Below are 12,840 nucleotides of genomic sequence, written 5' to 3' on the forward strand. Positions count from 1 at the left end.
CCGGGCGCTGCCTCCGGAGGAAAGCAGCGAACTACAGATCCCGGCAGCCCCCGGAGGCTCGGCCGCCGCCCCAGCTGAGCCTCACATGACGGAGCGGGGCCGGGCCGGCATGGGGCAGCGCGATCGGATGTTCAAGGTGCTGGTGGTGGGGGACGCCACGGTGGGCAAGACCTCGCTGGTGCAGCGCTACGCCAACGACAGCTTCAACCGGCACTACAAATCCACCGTGGGAGGTGAGCCCTCCCCGGGCTCCTGGGGGATTCCCTGGGGTTTTTTGGGGGGTTCCCGGGGTATTCCCGGGATCCGGCCCCGCTCCCATCCCGGTGCGCATCCCGCCCCCTGCCCGGCCCGGAGCGCTCCGCACCGCGGCCCGGGGACCTCGCCCCTCTCCTCCCCTCGTCCTCCCCGGGCTCCGGGTTGGGGCTTTGGGGCTTTGGGGTGGGAACAGCCGCGTATCACCCGTGGTTTAAGGGGAATGAAGTGGCAGGCTCTCTGCCCTGAGCCCGCGGGGGATTGTGTGGCTGTGCCCGGCTCCTTTGGGGGCTCCCGTCCTTCTCCCACCCCTCGGAATAAACCCCCCCAGGAGTTACAAACTGGATAGTCTGAGTTTACAGGCTCAGCTTAGCCCACTAAAACCATCAGCAGCGATGATTAATTTGGCATTAATTAATCAGCCTGGCCTCGCTGCTGCGGGGTCAGCAGGGCTTGGGAAGGGCTCTGAGGAGGAGGCTGGCACTGGGGCTGAGCAGGATTTGGGATTTTTGTGGAAATGAATAAGCTGGGAGGAGCAGGAGCTGCCGGGGCTTTCACCCAGGAGATCTCCCCAAGGACCCAAACCCGTGGGGGCTGAGCACAAATGTTTAAATCTTCTTATTCCTGAGCCGAGAGGGGATGGATTAAACCCTGGAGAGGCACAGCGCTGCGGGCTGTGCCGTGCTCTCTCCCAGCAGGAAATGCTGCAGACTGGTTTTTTGGGTTTTTTGGGGGTTTTTTTTCGTGTTTAGTTCCTGGTTTTGGTCAGTTCCAGCCCGGCTGGGCCTGGCTGCCCGTGGAGCAGGGCAGGGTTTGCCCTGCAGTGAAACCCTGACACATCATCAGGACGTGAGAACAACACGGGGCTGCTCCTTCTCCTTCTCCTTCTTCTTCTTCTTCCCCTTTTGACTCACTGGGCTGCTTGCGGCAAACCTGGGGTGATCCAGGTCGGAAGGAGCTCACAGCTCCTGTCACCCCACGGGCAGGGACACATTTCCCTGTCCCAGGCTGCTCCAAGCCTGGAATTGTGCACGGATGCTGAGCCTGAGCCAGGATTCGGAAAGGCTTCTGCGGTTTGGGGCTGGGTTGGGGCTCTGGGAGATGGGGAGAGGCTGCGCAGGGACGAGCCCCGTGGTGCAGAATGGCCCTGATCACGTTTCCTCCCTGCTTTGTTTGGGAATTCTCCAGTGGATTTTGCGCTGAAGGTGGTTCAGTGGTCGGAGTCGGAGACGGTTCGGCTGCAGCTCTGGGACATTGCAGGTATTTGGAAAAGTTTATTGAAGTTCTCAGTGTTTTGGCCTTTTTTTGCCTTCCTTCTCCCTTTCCTTCTCCCTTTCCTTCTCCCTTTCCTTCTCCCTTTCCTTTTTCTTCCTTTCCCCTTCCTTCCCCTTCCTTTTCCTTCCTTTTCCTTCCTTTTCCTTCCTTTTCCTTCCCCTCCAGAATTAAATCCCAGGAGCCTGTGGCTTGCAGGGCCAGGACTGCTCTGCTTCGCTGCCTGGAGCCTGCGGTGGTGATTTAAATATTTAATTTTAAAAATCCACCTGCAAGGACTGCGCACAGCAATTCCTGCCGAGCCTTTCCTTTCTGTTCCAGAGCCAGAGCGGAGGGAGTGTGGAACTGGCTGGATGTGAGGCTGCTCAGCTCCAAATCTTGGGTTAAAACCCAAATTTCTGCCACGATTTTTTGTCTGGTTTTGACCCCTCAGGGCAGGAACGCTTCACGTCCATGAACTGGCTGTACTACCGGGAGGCCTCACCATTAACAAACCCCAAAATATCAACTCGGGGGTGGGGGATTTTTAGGATTTTTTTTTATTATTATTTTCTTTGATTTTTTTGATTTTTTCCTGGTTTTAACCCCTCAGGGCAGGAATGCTTCACGTCCATGACCCGGCTGTGCTACAGGGAGGCCTCGGCGTGAACAAACCCCAAAATATCAACTCGGGGTGGGGGATTTTTTTTAATTTTTTGATTTTTTTTTTTTTAATTTTGATTTTTTTGATTTTTGCTTTAAATTTTGATTTTTTTTTTGATTTTTTCCTGGTTTTAACCCTCAGGGCAGGAACGCTTCACGTCCATGACGCGGCTGTACTACCGGGAGGCCTCAGCATGAACAAACCCCAAAATATCAACTCGGGGGTGGGGGATTTTTTGGATTTTTTGGATTTTTTTTTTTTAAATTTTTGATTTTTTGGATTTTTCCCTGGTCTTATCCCCTCAGGGCAGGAACGCTTCACGTCCATGACCCAGCTGTGCTACAGGGAGGCCTTGGCGTGAACAAACCCCAAAATATCAACTCAGGGTGGGGGGTTTTTTGGATTTTTTGGATTTTTTGGATTTTTTTTTTTTAAATTTTGATTTTTTTGATTTTTTCCTGGTCTTATCCCCTCAGGGCAGGAACGCTTCACGTCCATGACCCGGCTGTGCTACAAGGGAGGCCTCGGCGTGAACAAACCCCAAAATATCAACCTAGGAGTGGGGGATTTTTTTTAATTTTTTGATTTTTTTTTTAATTTTGATTTTTTTGATTTTTGCTTTAAATTTTGATTTTTTTTTTTATTTTTTCCTGGTTTTGACCCTCAGGGCAGGAACGCTTCACGTCCATGAACCTGGCTGTACTACAGGGAGGCCTCAGCATTAAGAAATCCCAAAATATCAACTCAGGGTGGGGGGTTTTTTGGATTTTTTTGATTTTTTAAAAAATTTTTTATTTTTTTGATTTTTTTTCCTGGTTTTAACCCTCAGGGCAGGAACGCTTCACGTCCATGACCCGACTGTACTACCGGGAGGCCTCAGCATGAACAAACCCCAAAATATCAACTCAGGGGTGGGGGATTTTTTGGATTTTTTGGATTTTTTGGATTTTTTTTTTTTAAATTTTTGATTTTTTTGGATTTTTCCCTGGTCTTATCCCCTCAGGGCAGGAACGCTTCACGTCCATGACGCGGCTGTACTACCGGGAGGCCTCAGCATGAACAAACCCCAAAATATCAACTCGGGGGTGGGGGATTTTTTGGATTTTTTGGATTTTTTTTTTTTAAATTTTTGATTTTTTGGATTTTTCCCTGGTCTTATCCCCTCAGGGCAGGAACGCTTCACGTCCATGACCCAGCTGTGCTACAGGGAGGCCTTGGCGTGAACAAACCCCAAAATATCAACTCAGGGTGGGGGGTTTTTTGGATTTTTTGGATTTTTTGGATTTTTTTTTTTTAAATTTTGATTTTTTTGATTTTTTCCTGGTCTTATCCCCTCAGGGCAGGAACGCTTCACGTCCATGACCCGGCTGTGCTACAAGGGAGGCCTCGGCGTGAACAAACCCCAAAATATCAACCTAGGAGTGGGGGATTTTTTTTAATTTTTTGATTTTTTTTTTAATTTTGATTTTTTTGATTTTTGCTTTAAATTTTGATTTTTTTTTTTATTTTTTCCTGGTTTTGACCCTCAGGGCAGGAACGCTTCACGTCCATGAACCTGGCTGTACTACAGGGAGGCCTCAGCATTAAGAAATCCCAAAATATCAACTCAGGGTGGGGGGTTTTTTGGATTTTTTTGATTTTTTAAAAAATTTTTTATTTTTTTGATTTTTTTTCCTGGTTTTAACCCTCAGGGCAGGAACGCTTCACGTCCATGACCCGACTGTACTACCGGGAGGCCTCAGCATGAACAAACCCCAAAATATCAACTCAGGGGTGGGGGATTTTTTGGATTTTTTGGATTTTTTGGATTTTTTTTTTTTAAATTTTTGATTTTTTTGGATTTTTCCCTGGTCTTATCCCCTCAGGGCAGGAACGCTTCACGTCCATGACCCAGCTGTGCTACAGGGAGGCCTTGGCGTGAACAAACCCCAAAATATCAACTCAGGGGTGGGGGATTTTTTGGATTTTTTGGATTTTTTTTTTTTTAAATTTTTGATTTTTTTGGATTTTTCCCTGGTCTTATCCCCTCAGGGCAGGAACGCTTCACGTCCATGACGCGGCTGTACTACCGGGAGGCCTCGGCCTGCGTGATCATGTTCGACGTCACCAACGTGGGCACCTTCAGCAACAGCCAGAGGTGGAAGCAGGACCTGGACAGTAAAGTGGTGCTGCCCGACGGGAGCCCCGTGCCCTGCCTGCTGCTGGCCAACAAGGTGCGCCCCGCCGCCCCGGGGGGGTTCTGGCGGGTTTAGTGGGTTCGTGGGTTTCTCTGTGGGGTTTTGTGTGGGATTTTGTGGGGTTTTTTTGGGTTTCTCTCTGGGGTTTTGCGGGTTTGTGTTTCTGTGTGGGGTTTTGTGTGTTTGTGTGGGTTTCTGTGTGGGGTTTTGTGTGGGGTTGTGTGTTTGGGTGTGGGTTTGTGTGGGTTTCTCTGTGGGGTTTTGTGTGGGTTTGAGTGGGATTTTGTATTATTGTGTGTTTCTGTGTGGGGTTTTGTGGGTTTCTCTGTGGGTTTCCGTGTGTTTGCGTGTTTCTATATGGGTTTCTGTGTGGGGTTTTGTGGGTTTCTCTGTGGGGTTTTGTGTGGGGTTGTGTGTTTGGGTGTGGGTTTGTGTGGGTTTCTCTGTGGGGTTTTGCGTGGGGTTGAGTGGGATTTTGTGGTTTTGTGGGTTTCTGTGTGGGGTTTTGTGGGGGTTTGAGTGGGATTTTGTGGTTCTGTGTGTTTGTGTGGGTTTCTGTGTGGGTTTGCGTGTTTCTCTATGGGTTTCTGTGTGGGGTTTTGCGTGTTTGTGTGTGGGTTTGTGGGTTTCTGTGTGGGGTTTTGTGTGGGTTTGAGTGGGATTTTGTGGTTTTGTGTGTTTCTGTGTGGGGTTTTGTGGGTTTCTCTGTGGGGTTTTGTGTGGGGTTGTGTGTTTCTGTATGGGTTTCTGTGTGGGGTTTTGCGTGTTTGTGTTTCTGTGTGGGGTTTTGTGTGTTTGTGTGGGTTTCTGTGTGGGTTTGTGTGTTTCTCTGTGGGTTTCTCTGTAGGGTTTGTGTGTGTTTCTGTGTGGGATTTTGGGGTTTTGTTTGTTTCTGTGTGAGGGGTTTTGTGTGGGGTTGTGTGGGATTTTGTGGGTTTGTGGGTTTCTGTGTGGGGTTTTCTGCGTTTCTGTGTGGGTTTGTGTGTTTCTGTGTGGGGTTTTGTGGGTTTCTCTGTGGGGTTTTGTGTGGGTTTGTGTGGGATTTTGTGTTTTTGTGGGTTTCTGTGTGGGGTTTGTGTGTGTTTCTGTGTGGGGTTTTGTGTGGGTTTGTGTGGGATTTTGTATTATTGTGTGTTTCTGTGTGGGTTTGTGTGTTTCTATATGGGTTTCTGTGTGGGTTTGTGTGGGATTTTGTGGTTTTGTATGTTTCTCTGTGGGTTTCCGTGTGTTTGCGTGTTTCTATATGGGTTTCTGTGTGGGGTTTTGTGTGTTTCTGTGTGGGGTTTTGTGTGGGTTTGAGTGGGATTTTGTGGTTTTGTGTGTTTCTGTGTGGGTTTGCGTGTGTTTGCGTGTTTCTATATGGGTTTCTGTGTGGGGTTTTGTGTGTTTCTGTGTGGGGTTTTGTGTGGGTTTGAGTGGGATTTTGTGGTTTTGTGTGTTTCTGTTTCTGTGTGGGATTGTGTGTGTTTGCGTGTTTCTGTATGGGATTTTGTGTGGGATTGTGTGAGTTTCCGTGTGGTATTCTGTGGGTTTCTGTGTTTCTGTATGGGTTTTTGTATGTCTTTGTGTGTTTCTTTGTGGGTTTGTATGGTTTTGGTGTGTTTCTCTGTGTGTTTTTCCCTGTTTGTATTTCTCTTTGTATCTGTGTGCGTTTCTGTGTTTTTGTTTGGGTGTATTTCACTCACCCTCGCCTGGAGTTATCCCACAGCCCTTTAAACCTTTCCAGACCCCTCCAGAGGAATTTTCTGCCTCTCCCAAGGATTCTTCCCAAGGATAATTCCCCACGGGTTGCTTTACAACCCTTTTCTTGAGGAACCTTCTCCTAAAACCCAACACAAACCCCCTCTGGTGCAGCTTGGGGCCGTTTCCTCCCCTGGTGTCCCTGTCACCCAGAGTGTCCCCCTGAGGCACGGCTCGTGTCCCAGAGGCAGAAATCTCAGCTTTCCCCGTGGAGCCGGGGCCAAGTTTCTCTCTCTGCCTTTTAATGATGTATTTTCCCTCCATTTCCAAACCTCCTTCGTCCTCTCCCCGTGCCAGCGCTGGCTCGGGAGCCCTTTCCAAAATTCAGTTTGAGACTTGCCAGCTTTGGGAGAGCCTAAAACTGCCAAGTGGGGTGGGTGGGCAGGAGAGGGGCTTCTCTCACCCAGTTCTCCACTAATTGCACTCCAATAATTATTTCCCTTGCTTGCTCTCTGAAGTCCCTGACAGGAGGGGGGAATTTGGGATCTCATCCCAGGGAACAGGGACAGGAGGAGAGGGGATGGCCTCAGGTTGGAATTTCAGCAGGAATTTCCTCGTGGAGAGGCTCAGAAGGGGCTGCCCAGGGAGGTTTGGAGGCGTCACCACCCCTGGAGGCGTCACTGAGTGCTCAGGGCGGGGATCAGGCACAGCTCAGGCTCCTGGAGGGATTTTCCAGCCTCAGGGATCCCGGGATTCTGTTTGGGGCCAGCAGCTTTGCCAGGATCAGGGAAACCTGGGTGGCTGCACCCTCGAGCTCTGGCTCTGTCTCTGTGCCCATCCTGATGGCATCAGTGCCACCATCCCGGTGGCATCAGTGCCACCACAGTGCCACCACCCCTGTGCCACCTCTGGCTGCTCAGAGCCCGGGCAGATTGGGGATTTGGAAGCTCCATTCCCATTCCCGGCGTGTTTGACTGAGGTGTGTCAGTAACTGAGATGTCAGATAAAGAAATTGCTGCTTGCAACACCCCTGGGAGAAGCTTGCCCCGAGATCCGAGGGCTGAGCTGCCTCACGCAGGCACTGAACGGCCCTCCCAGCTTCAAAATTCGGGACAAATTCCTCCCTGGGAGGGTTGGGGGCACAAATTATCCAAAAAACCCCAGATTATCCAAAAAACACCATGGCTGTCCCATCCTTGGAAGTGTCCCAGGCCGGGCTGGAGCAGCTTGGGACAGTGGAAATGTCCCTGCCCATGGCAGGGAGGGAACTGGATCATTCTAAGGTCCCTGTACCCAAAAGCATTTTGGGCTTCTGTGCCTCTGAAATTCCTCCCTCGTGCCCTGCAGTGCGACCTCTCCCCGTGGGCAGTGAGCAGGGAAGAAGTCGATCGGTTCAGCAAAGAAAACGGATTTTTGGGATGGGTGGAGACGTCCGTGAAGGAGAACAAGAACATCAACGAGTCCATGAGGTAGGAGCAGCACCTGGGGCTGTGGCCAGGAGTTCATTCCCTGCCCAGAGGGGCTGTGGCTGCCCCTGGATCCCCTGGAATTGTCCGAGGCCAGGCTGGACCGGGCTCGGAGCGCCCTGGGATGGACAAAGTTGTCCCTGCCCAAGTGACAGCTGCCAGTGACATTCCTGGACCTGATTTTTTACTCATTTCCTGCAGTTTCTGTCCTTCTGAGCTTTGATTTTTATTTTTTTACTTCTTTTCTTTTTTTTTTTACTTCTTTTTTTTACTTCTTTTCTTTTTTACTCCTTTTCTACTTCTTTTTCTTTTTTACTCCTTTTCTTTTCTACTCCTTTTCTTTTTTGCTCCTTTTCTTTTCTTTTTTACTCCTTTTCTTTTTTTATTTCTTTACTTCTTTTCTGCACTGTCCAACGCTGCTGGTTAAAAAGAAAAAAACAAAAGACCCCACAAAGCAAACTGAGGAATGTTTTGGGTTTTTTTTCTTTCCCCCCCCCAGGGTTCTGATTGAGAAGATGATGTCCTCATCCTCAGGAGATGGAAACTCCTCCTCTGCTGGCACTGGGGATTACATCAACATCAAGGAGACCTCCCCTCCAGGCTGGGCCTGCTGCTGAAGCCACTGGCCCTGATGGGCTTCTCATCATCATCATCATCATCATCATCACCACCACCTTTCCCTGAGCTGTCACTGGTGTGGGGTTGTTTTTCCCCCTGTGATTTGGAACTTGCCTCCTGTTCGGTGACTCTTTCCTCAGCAGAGCCCTGAGGAGTGACGTGGGGTGAGGAGTGGGAGGAAGAGGAGGGGGAACATTCCTCTTTTCCCCAGTGCTGCTCTCACGGAGCACAATCCATGTCCAGGCAGTGGCTTGGATCACACTGAATTATTATTTTTTTTTTAAATCTTGAGCACTTCCTCCTCTGGCAGTGCTGGCCTGTCCCAGGCAGGGCTCTCAGAGGGTTTTTTTTCATTTTCTGCACCTTTTTCCCCCCTTCCCCAGTGACCTTTGGGGACACACCCCAAGCCCAGGTGGTGCCCGTGGATTATTCCCAGTTCTGTGGGATTGCAGCCAGCTCCTCCCTCCCTGCTCTGGGATGATGGATCTGTGCCCTGGAAGGACCTGGAGTGTCCTCCCATCACTGCCCCCAAACCCTCCTGAGGACGAGGAGTTGGATCAGCACTGTGAAATTCTGGGGGTGAATTTGGGAACAGCACAAACCCTCGCTCCCCTGGGCTCTCCCTGCTGAGCAGAGACCCCAAAATTCAGCCAGGAATTGCTCCTGCCCTCCCTCCTCACCCCCTGTGCCTTCCCCCTGCTCTGCTGCCCCTTTTATGGGGGCAGGGGGTGAGGAGGGGGCTGTAAAACCCCTTTTGTGTGGCCCCCACAAGGGCCCTTGGCACTTTTTGGGACAACCTCCACCCCCTGACCCCAAACAGCTTTTGGCAACTGCTGCTGAATTGCCTTCCCACCAATTCCCCTGCAGCCAGGAGGAGGTTTGGGGTAGGAAACAGCTCCCTAAAATAAACCCCCCCTGCTGTTTTAGTGGGGCTGGGGAGGAGGAGGAGGAAAAGACTTTGTGGGATGAAAGGAAAGGAAGGAACCACTCCCCGTTTCCCTTTGGTGCCACTTTCGCCCCCACACGTCCCAGATGTTCGTGGTGCAGAGCAGTTCTGGCCAAAAAAATTGGTACAAATCGAAGAGAATTTAGGGTGGAGAGCACTTCTGGCCAGAAAAATTGTACAAATGGAGGAGAATTCATGGTGGAGAGCAGTTTTATCCAAAAAAATGGTACAAATCGAGGAGAATTTATAGGCAACTTGCACTTCAGGGCTGGAGTTCTGTGTGTTTAATTCTGGATTTTGCTGTTCCATGATCCTCTGATGGTACACTCTTGCTTTGGGTTTGGATTTCAGCAAAAGGCCTTAAAAATTGGAGGGTTTTTTAAACTCTTTGAGTGGTTTAACTGGAAAACAGGACTAGAAATTGCTGAATTAGGACTTTGCTCTGGCAAATTATTCCTCCTGCCTGTCCTGTTGGTAAAACAGGCACTCACCACCTTCACTAAAAAAAAAAAAAAATCTGAGTTTTCATTCTCTGGAGCTGAAAAGAATTTCAAAGCAAACAGGGAGGGTTGAGAAATTTGGAATTGCTTGTGCCCCACTGTTTAAATGAGAAGCTGAAATTCCTGGGCTGGGGTTCTGCCATGCAAATATAGCCAAATTTGGGGTTAGAGGTGCTTAAAAACACCATTTTCTGCACTTTTGGTGGTAGGAACAGGGAGAACTGGTCAGCAGCAGAATGGAAGTGCCTTGAATTTTGCTTCATTGTCTTAAACATAAAAAAGGAAGAAAAAATGGCTTTTAATCCTATAAATATTTAATCCTATAAATATTTAATCCTATAAATATTTGTAGTTCCTTGTAGAACGTGAGACAAGTGCCTATTTTTTTAAAAAACCAAATCCCTTAAAATTCAGGGGTTATTTATTGATTTTTGTGCTTGCACCTTCCAGTGTTTCAGTCAAGAGCTCTCCTTCGGGGTGGGAAATCCTGCCCAGGCTCCACTCACTGCTCAGAGCAGCTGAAAATTCCCAATTTTTTTCTCAATCCCGTTCTAGAATCCTGGAATGGTTTAGGTGGGAAGGACTTTAAGGAATTCTGCAGGAAAACTTTGTCCCATCATCACTTTGTGACCTCCCAGTGCCTCTTTTAATCTACTTCCTCCAGAAGTGCCTCTAAGAATCCACCAAAAACTCAATTTGTTTTTTAAAATTTAAATCTATTTCCCAGCATTTCTGTGCTGCCCAATTTATTTCCTGCCCCAGGTGTGCCCTGGGGAGGTTTTTGGGGGTTTTTTTCCCACGTTTACTGTTGGCTAACAAAAAAAAAAAAAGCCAAATAAACCCCCCACCCCCCAGCAGCTGCACAAAAGGAAGAGTCGTTGCTTGGGCTGGTTGTAAAAAAAAAAAACCAGACAGGAAAACGATTTCCCTGGGCAGCTGGGAGTGTTTGCAGAGATGTAAAAAAAAAGCCAAATAAACCCCCCCCAAAACTGTCCCTTAATTAAAATAAATTCAAATATCCCCATGCAGGGGCAGCTTGGCAGGAACAGGGGCAGTGCCCAGCTCGTGCCAGCCGAAATAACTCTGGTGTTTAGAAGAAAAAACTGCAAAGGGAAAGCCAAGAAACGTCTTAATTTAACTTTTGTTGACGTGGGTGGGTGAAAAAACCCGAATATTTCAGATAGGGGTCAGAAATTGTTTTTATGCTGCTTCACCTCGTGGCCTTTATTTAATAAGGAATAAATTCCTGAATATAGAATTTTTTTTTTTTTTTTTCCACTCTGGGCCCAACTGTTCCCGTTTCCTTCTCGTTTTCTCCTTCCTGGAATTTCAGTTTGCGGCCCTGGGACTCGAAACCACCCGAATTTCAAGGTGTATTTTGTGAATTTTCAAGTGTTTTGTGAACTGGGGGCTGCCACACAGCTGGAGAACTTCTCTGCAGCCTCAGTAAGTCAACAACATCAAAATTTAATTTGGTTTCTTTTTTATTTTTTTTAATTGCTTGCTGTTAAACAGAAGTGTTTTCGAGGCAGGGTCCTGACCATTGTGAAATTCAGCGTTGTGGTTGTGTAAAGAGGAAAAAATTGGATTTTAATCCACATCAGTCAGTCTGTGGTGCGGCGTTGCAATGGTTTAAAATTAAAATTTGACTTTGCTCGGCTGGTGGTGGTTGTTTTGCTGTCTCAACAGCCCCAAGAAACGAGTTCACAGGTTGAAATTAGCCATAAAAACAACAAAAAAATGTACAAAACGTGCGGTGTGAACCGCCAGCAAAACAATTCCCCCCGAAATATCCTCAATTATTATGTTTTTATTGGGCTACAAAGACATGCAAAACTCGTACACACCCAAAAAAACCCCAACCAAACCCCCCAAACAAACCAACCCAAAAAAACCCCAAACCCCAAAGCAGAACCGAATTAATTCCCCTCAAATATCCTCAATTTTTGCATTTTTATTGGGCTACAAAGACATCAAAACTCGGTGTATCCTGAGCCAGCCCCGGGGGGGTTTAATCCCATATTTCCAGCCAAGAATTCCTGGATGTGGTTTCTGCACCTTCCTCCTCGGGGCTCCTAAATTCAGTTAATTCCGTTTATTTTGGGGCTTTTTATGCCAAAACCAGCCGGATTTTCCTGAGGATTGATGGGCGCCAAGGGCAGGAAAATGGCCAGAATTCCAAACGGACCCAAATTACCCTAAAATTATAATTATTCCTATAAATCTCACCGTATTTGTATTGCCAAACTTGTCTCCTTAGTGAACCCAATGTCCAAAAATAGGATGTAAATGTTATTTTTACAGAAATGGAGGGATGAACCTCCAAAGACCAAAAATGCAAAGCAAAAGTGAGATGCTGCCATTTTTAATGACCGTGGAATAGTTTTATTTTTTTTCCCGTGGTTAAAGCAGCTCCTTTTCTAACCCAAAACGAGTGATTTTGGGGTTTATAGGGAATTTAAAGTGTAAAAAAACCCAAGTATCTTCAGCGGGCTTTGCATAAATTATAATTCCCCCGATCAGCACAGGGGAAGTGGTGCTGGTGAAACCAGAACGGTCTGCCGGTGAAATGATAAAATTCATGATAAACATCAATTCGCTGCCCCCGGGGGCTGATAAAAAACCCCGCAGTGGCAAGTGGTGAGGATAGGAAATTGGGGAGATTTATTATAAATTTACTGAGGAAAATCCACCTTGATTCGGTCATTAGATTAATAGTTTAAATTTATTTAAAAATAATTTTTTTTAGTGGAAATTCACTATAAATTTACTGACAAAATCCACCTTGATTTCGTCATTCGATGAAATTTAATAATTTAAATTAATTTTTTTAAATATTTGGGGGGGAGGGGGAGGAAGAGGAGGGAATAATGAGGAAAATCCCCTGGAATTCGGTGTTTTGATGATCCCACCCCGGTGTGGATTCCCGGAATTCCATGACAAAAGGACAGAGGGGCTGGAATTGCCCCAGGGCGGGCACTGCCCTAACCTTGGCTGCCTAAGTCGCGATAGACACGACAGGGAGGGGATAAAACACGAGAAAAACAAACAAACAATAGAGAGAAAAAAAAGAAAAGAAGAAGAAAAAAACCCCAAAACACTAAAAGAAAAAAAAAAAGGCCAAAAAAATCCCAAATATCCACCAAAAAAAAAAAAAACCCAAGAAAACCCCCCAAACAAACCAACCCAAAAAAACACCCCAAACCCCAAAGCAAAACCGAATTAATTCCCCTCAAATATCCTCAACTTTTGCATTTTTATTGGGCTACAAAGACATCAAAACTCG

General features: G+C 47.4%; 1 protein-coding gene across 1 annotated transcript; it reads left to right on the forward strand.

The window, feature by feature from the left end:
- The first annotated feature begins 108 nt into the window (after positions 1 to 108).
- Positions 109 to 11,215, forward strand: RAB29 (RAB29, member RAS oncogene family). The gene is made up of 5 exons (XM_066203821.1): positions 109 to 233; positions 1,441 to 1,512; positions 4,199 to 4,380; positions 7,372 to 7,493; positions 7,990 to 11,215. The coding sequence occupies exons 1-5, from the start codon at positions 110 to 112 to the stop codon at positions 8,105 to 8,107; spliced, it is 618 nt and encodes a 205-aa protein (XP_066059918.1). The 5' UTR covers position 109; the 3' UTR covers positions 8,108 to 11,215.
- Positions 11,216 to 12,840: the final 1,625 nt, after the last annotated feature.

The sequence above is a fragment of the Chamaea fasciata genome, unplaced genomic scaffold (genome assembly GCF_029207755.1).
Source record: "Chamaea fasciata isolate MVZ Bird 193981 ecotype frontalis unplaced genomic scaffold, bChaFas1.0.hap1 SCAF_25, whole genome shotgun sequence".
NCBI lineage: Eukaryota > Metazoa > Chordata > Aves > Passeriformes > Sylviidae > Chamaea > Chamaea fasciata.

Bases quoted from the DNA above. Each gene is read 5' to 3' on its own strand.
- RAB29 (XM_066203821.1), top strand. From the start codon at position 110: ATGGGGCAGCGCGATCGGATGTTCAAGGTGCTGGTGGTGGGGGACGCC. The intron at 234-1,440 runs GTGAGCCCTCCC...GGAATTCTCCAG, and splicing joins CTACAAATCCACCGTGGGAG to TGGATTTTGCGCTGAAGGTG. The intron at 1,513-4,198 runs GTATTTGGAAAA...TTATCCCCTCAG, and splicing joins GCAGCTCTGGGACATTGCAG to GGCAGGAACGCTTCACGTCC.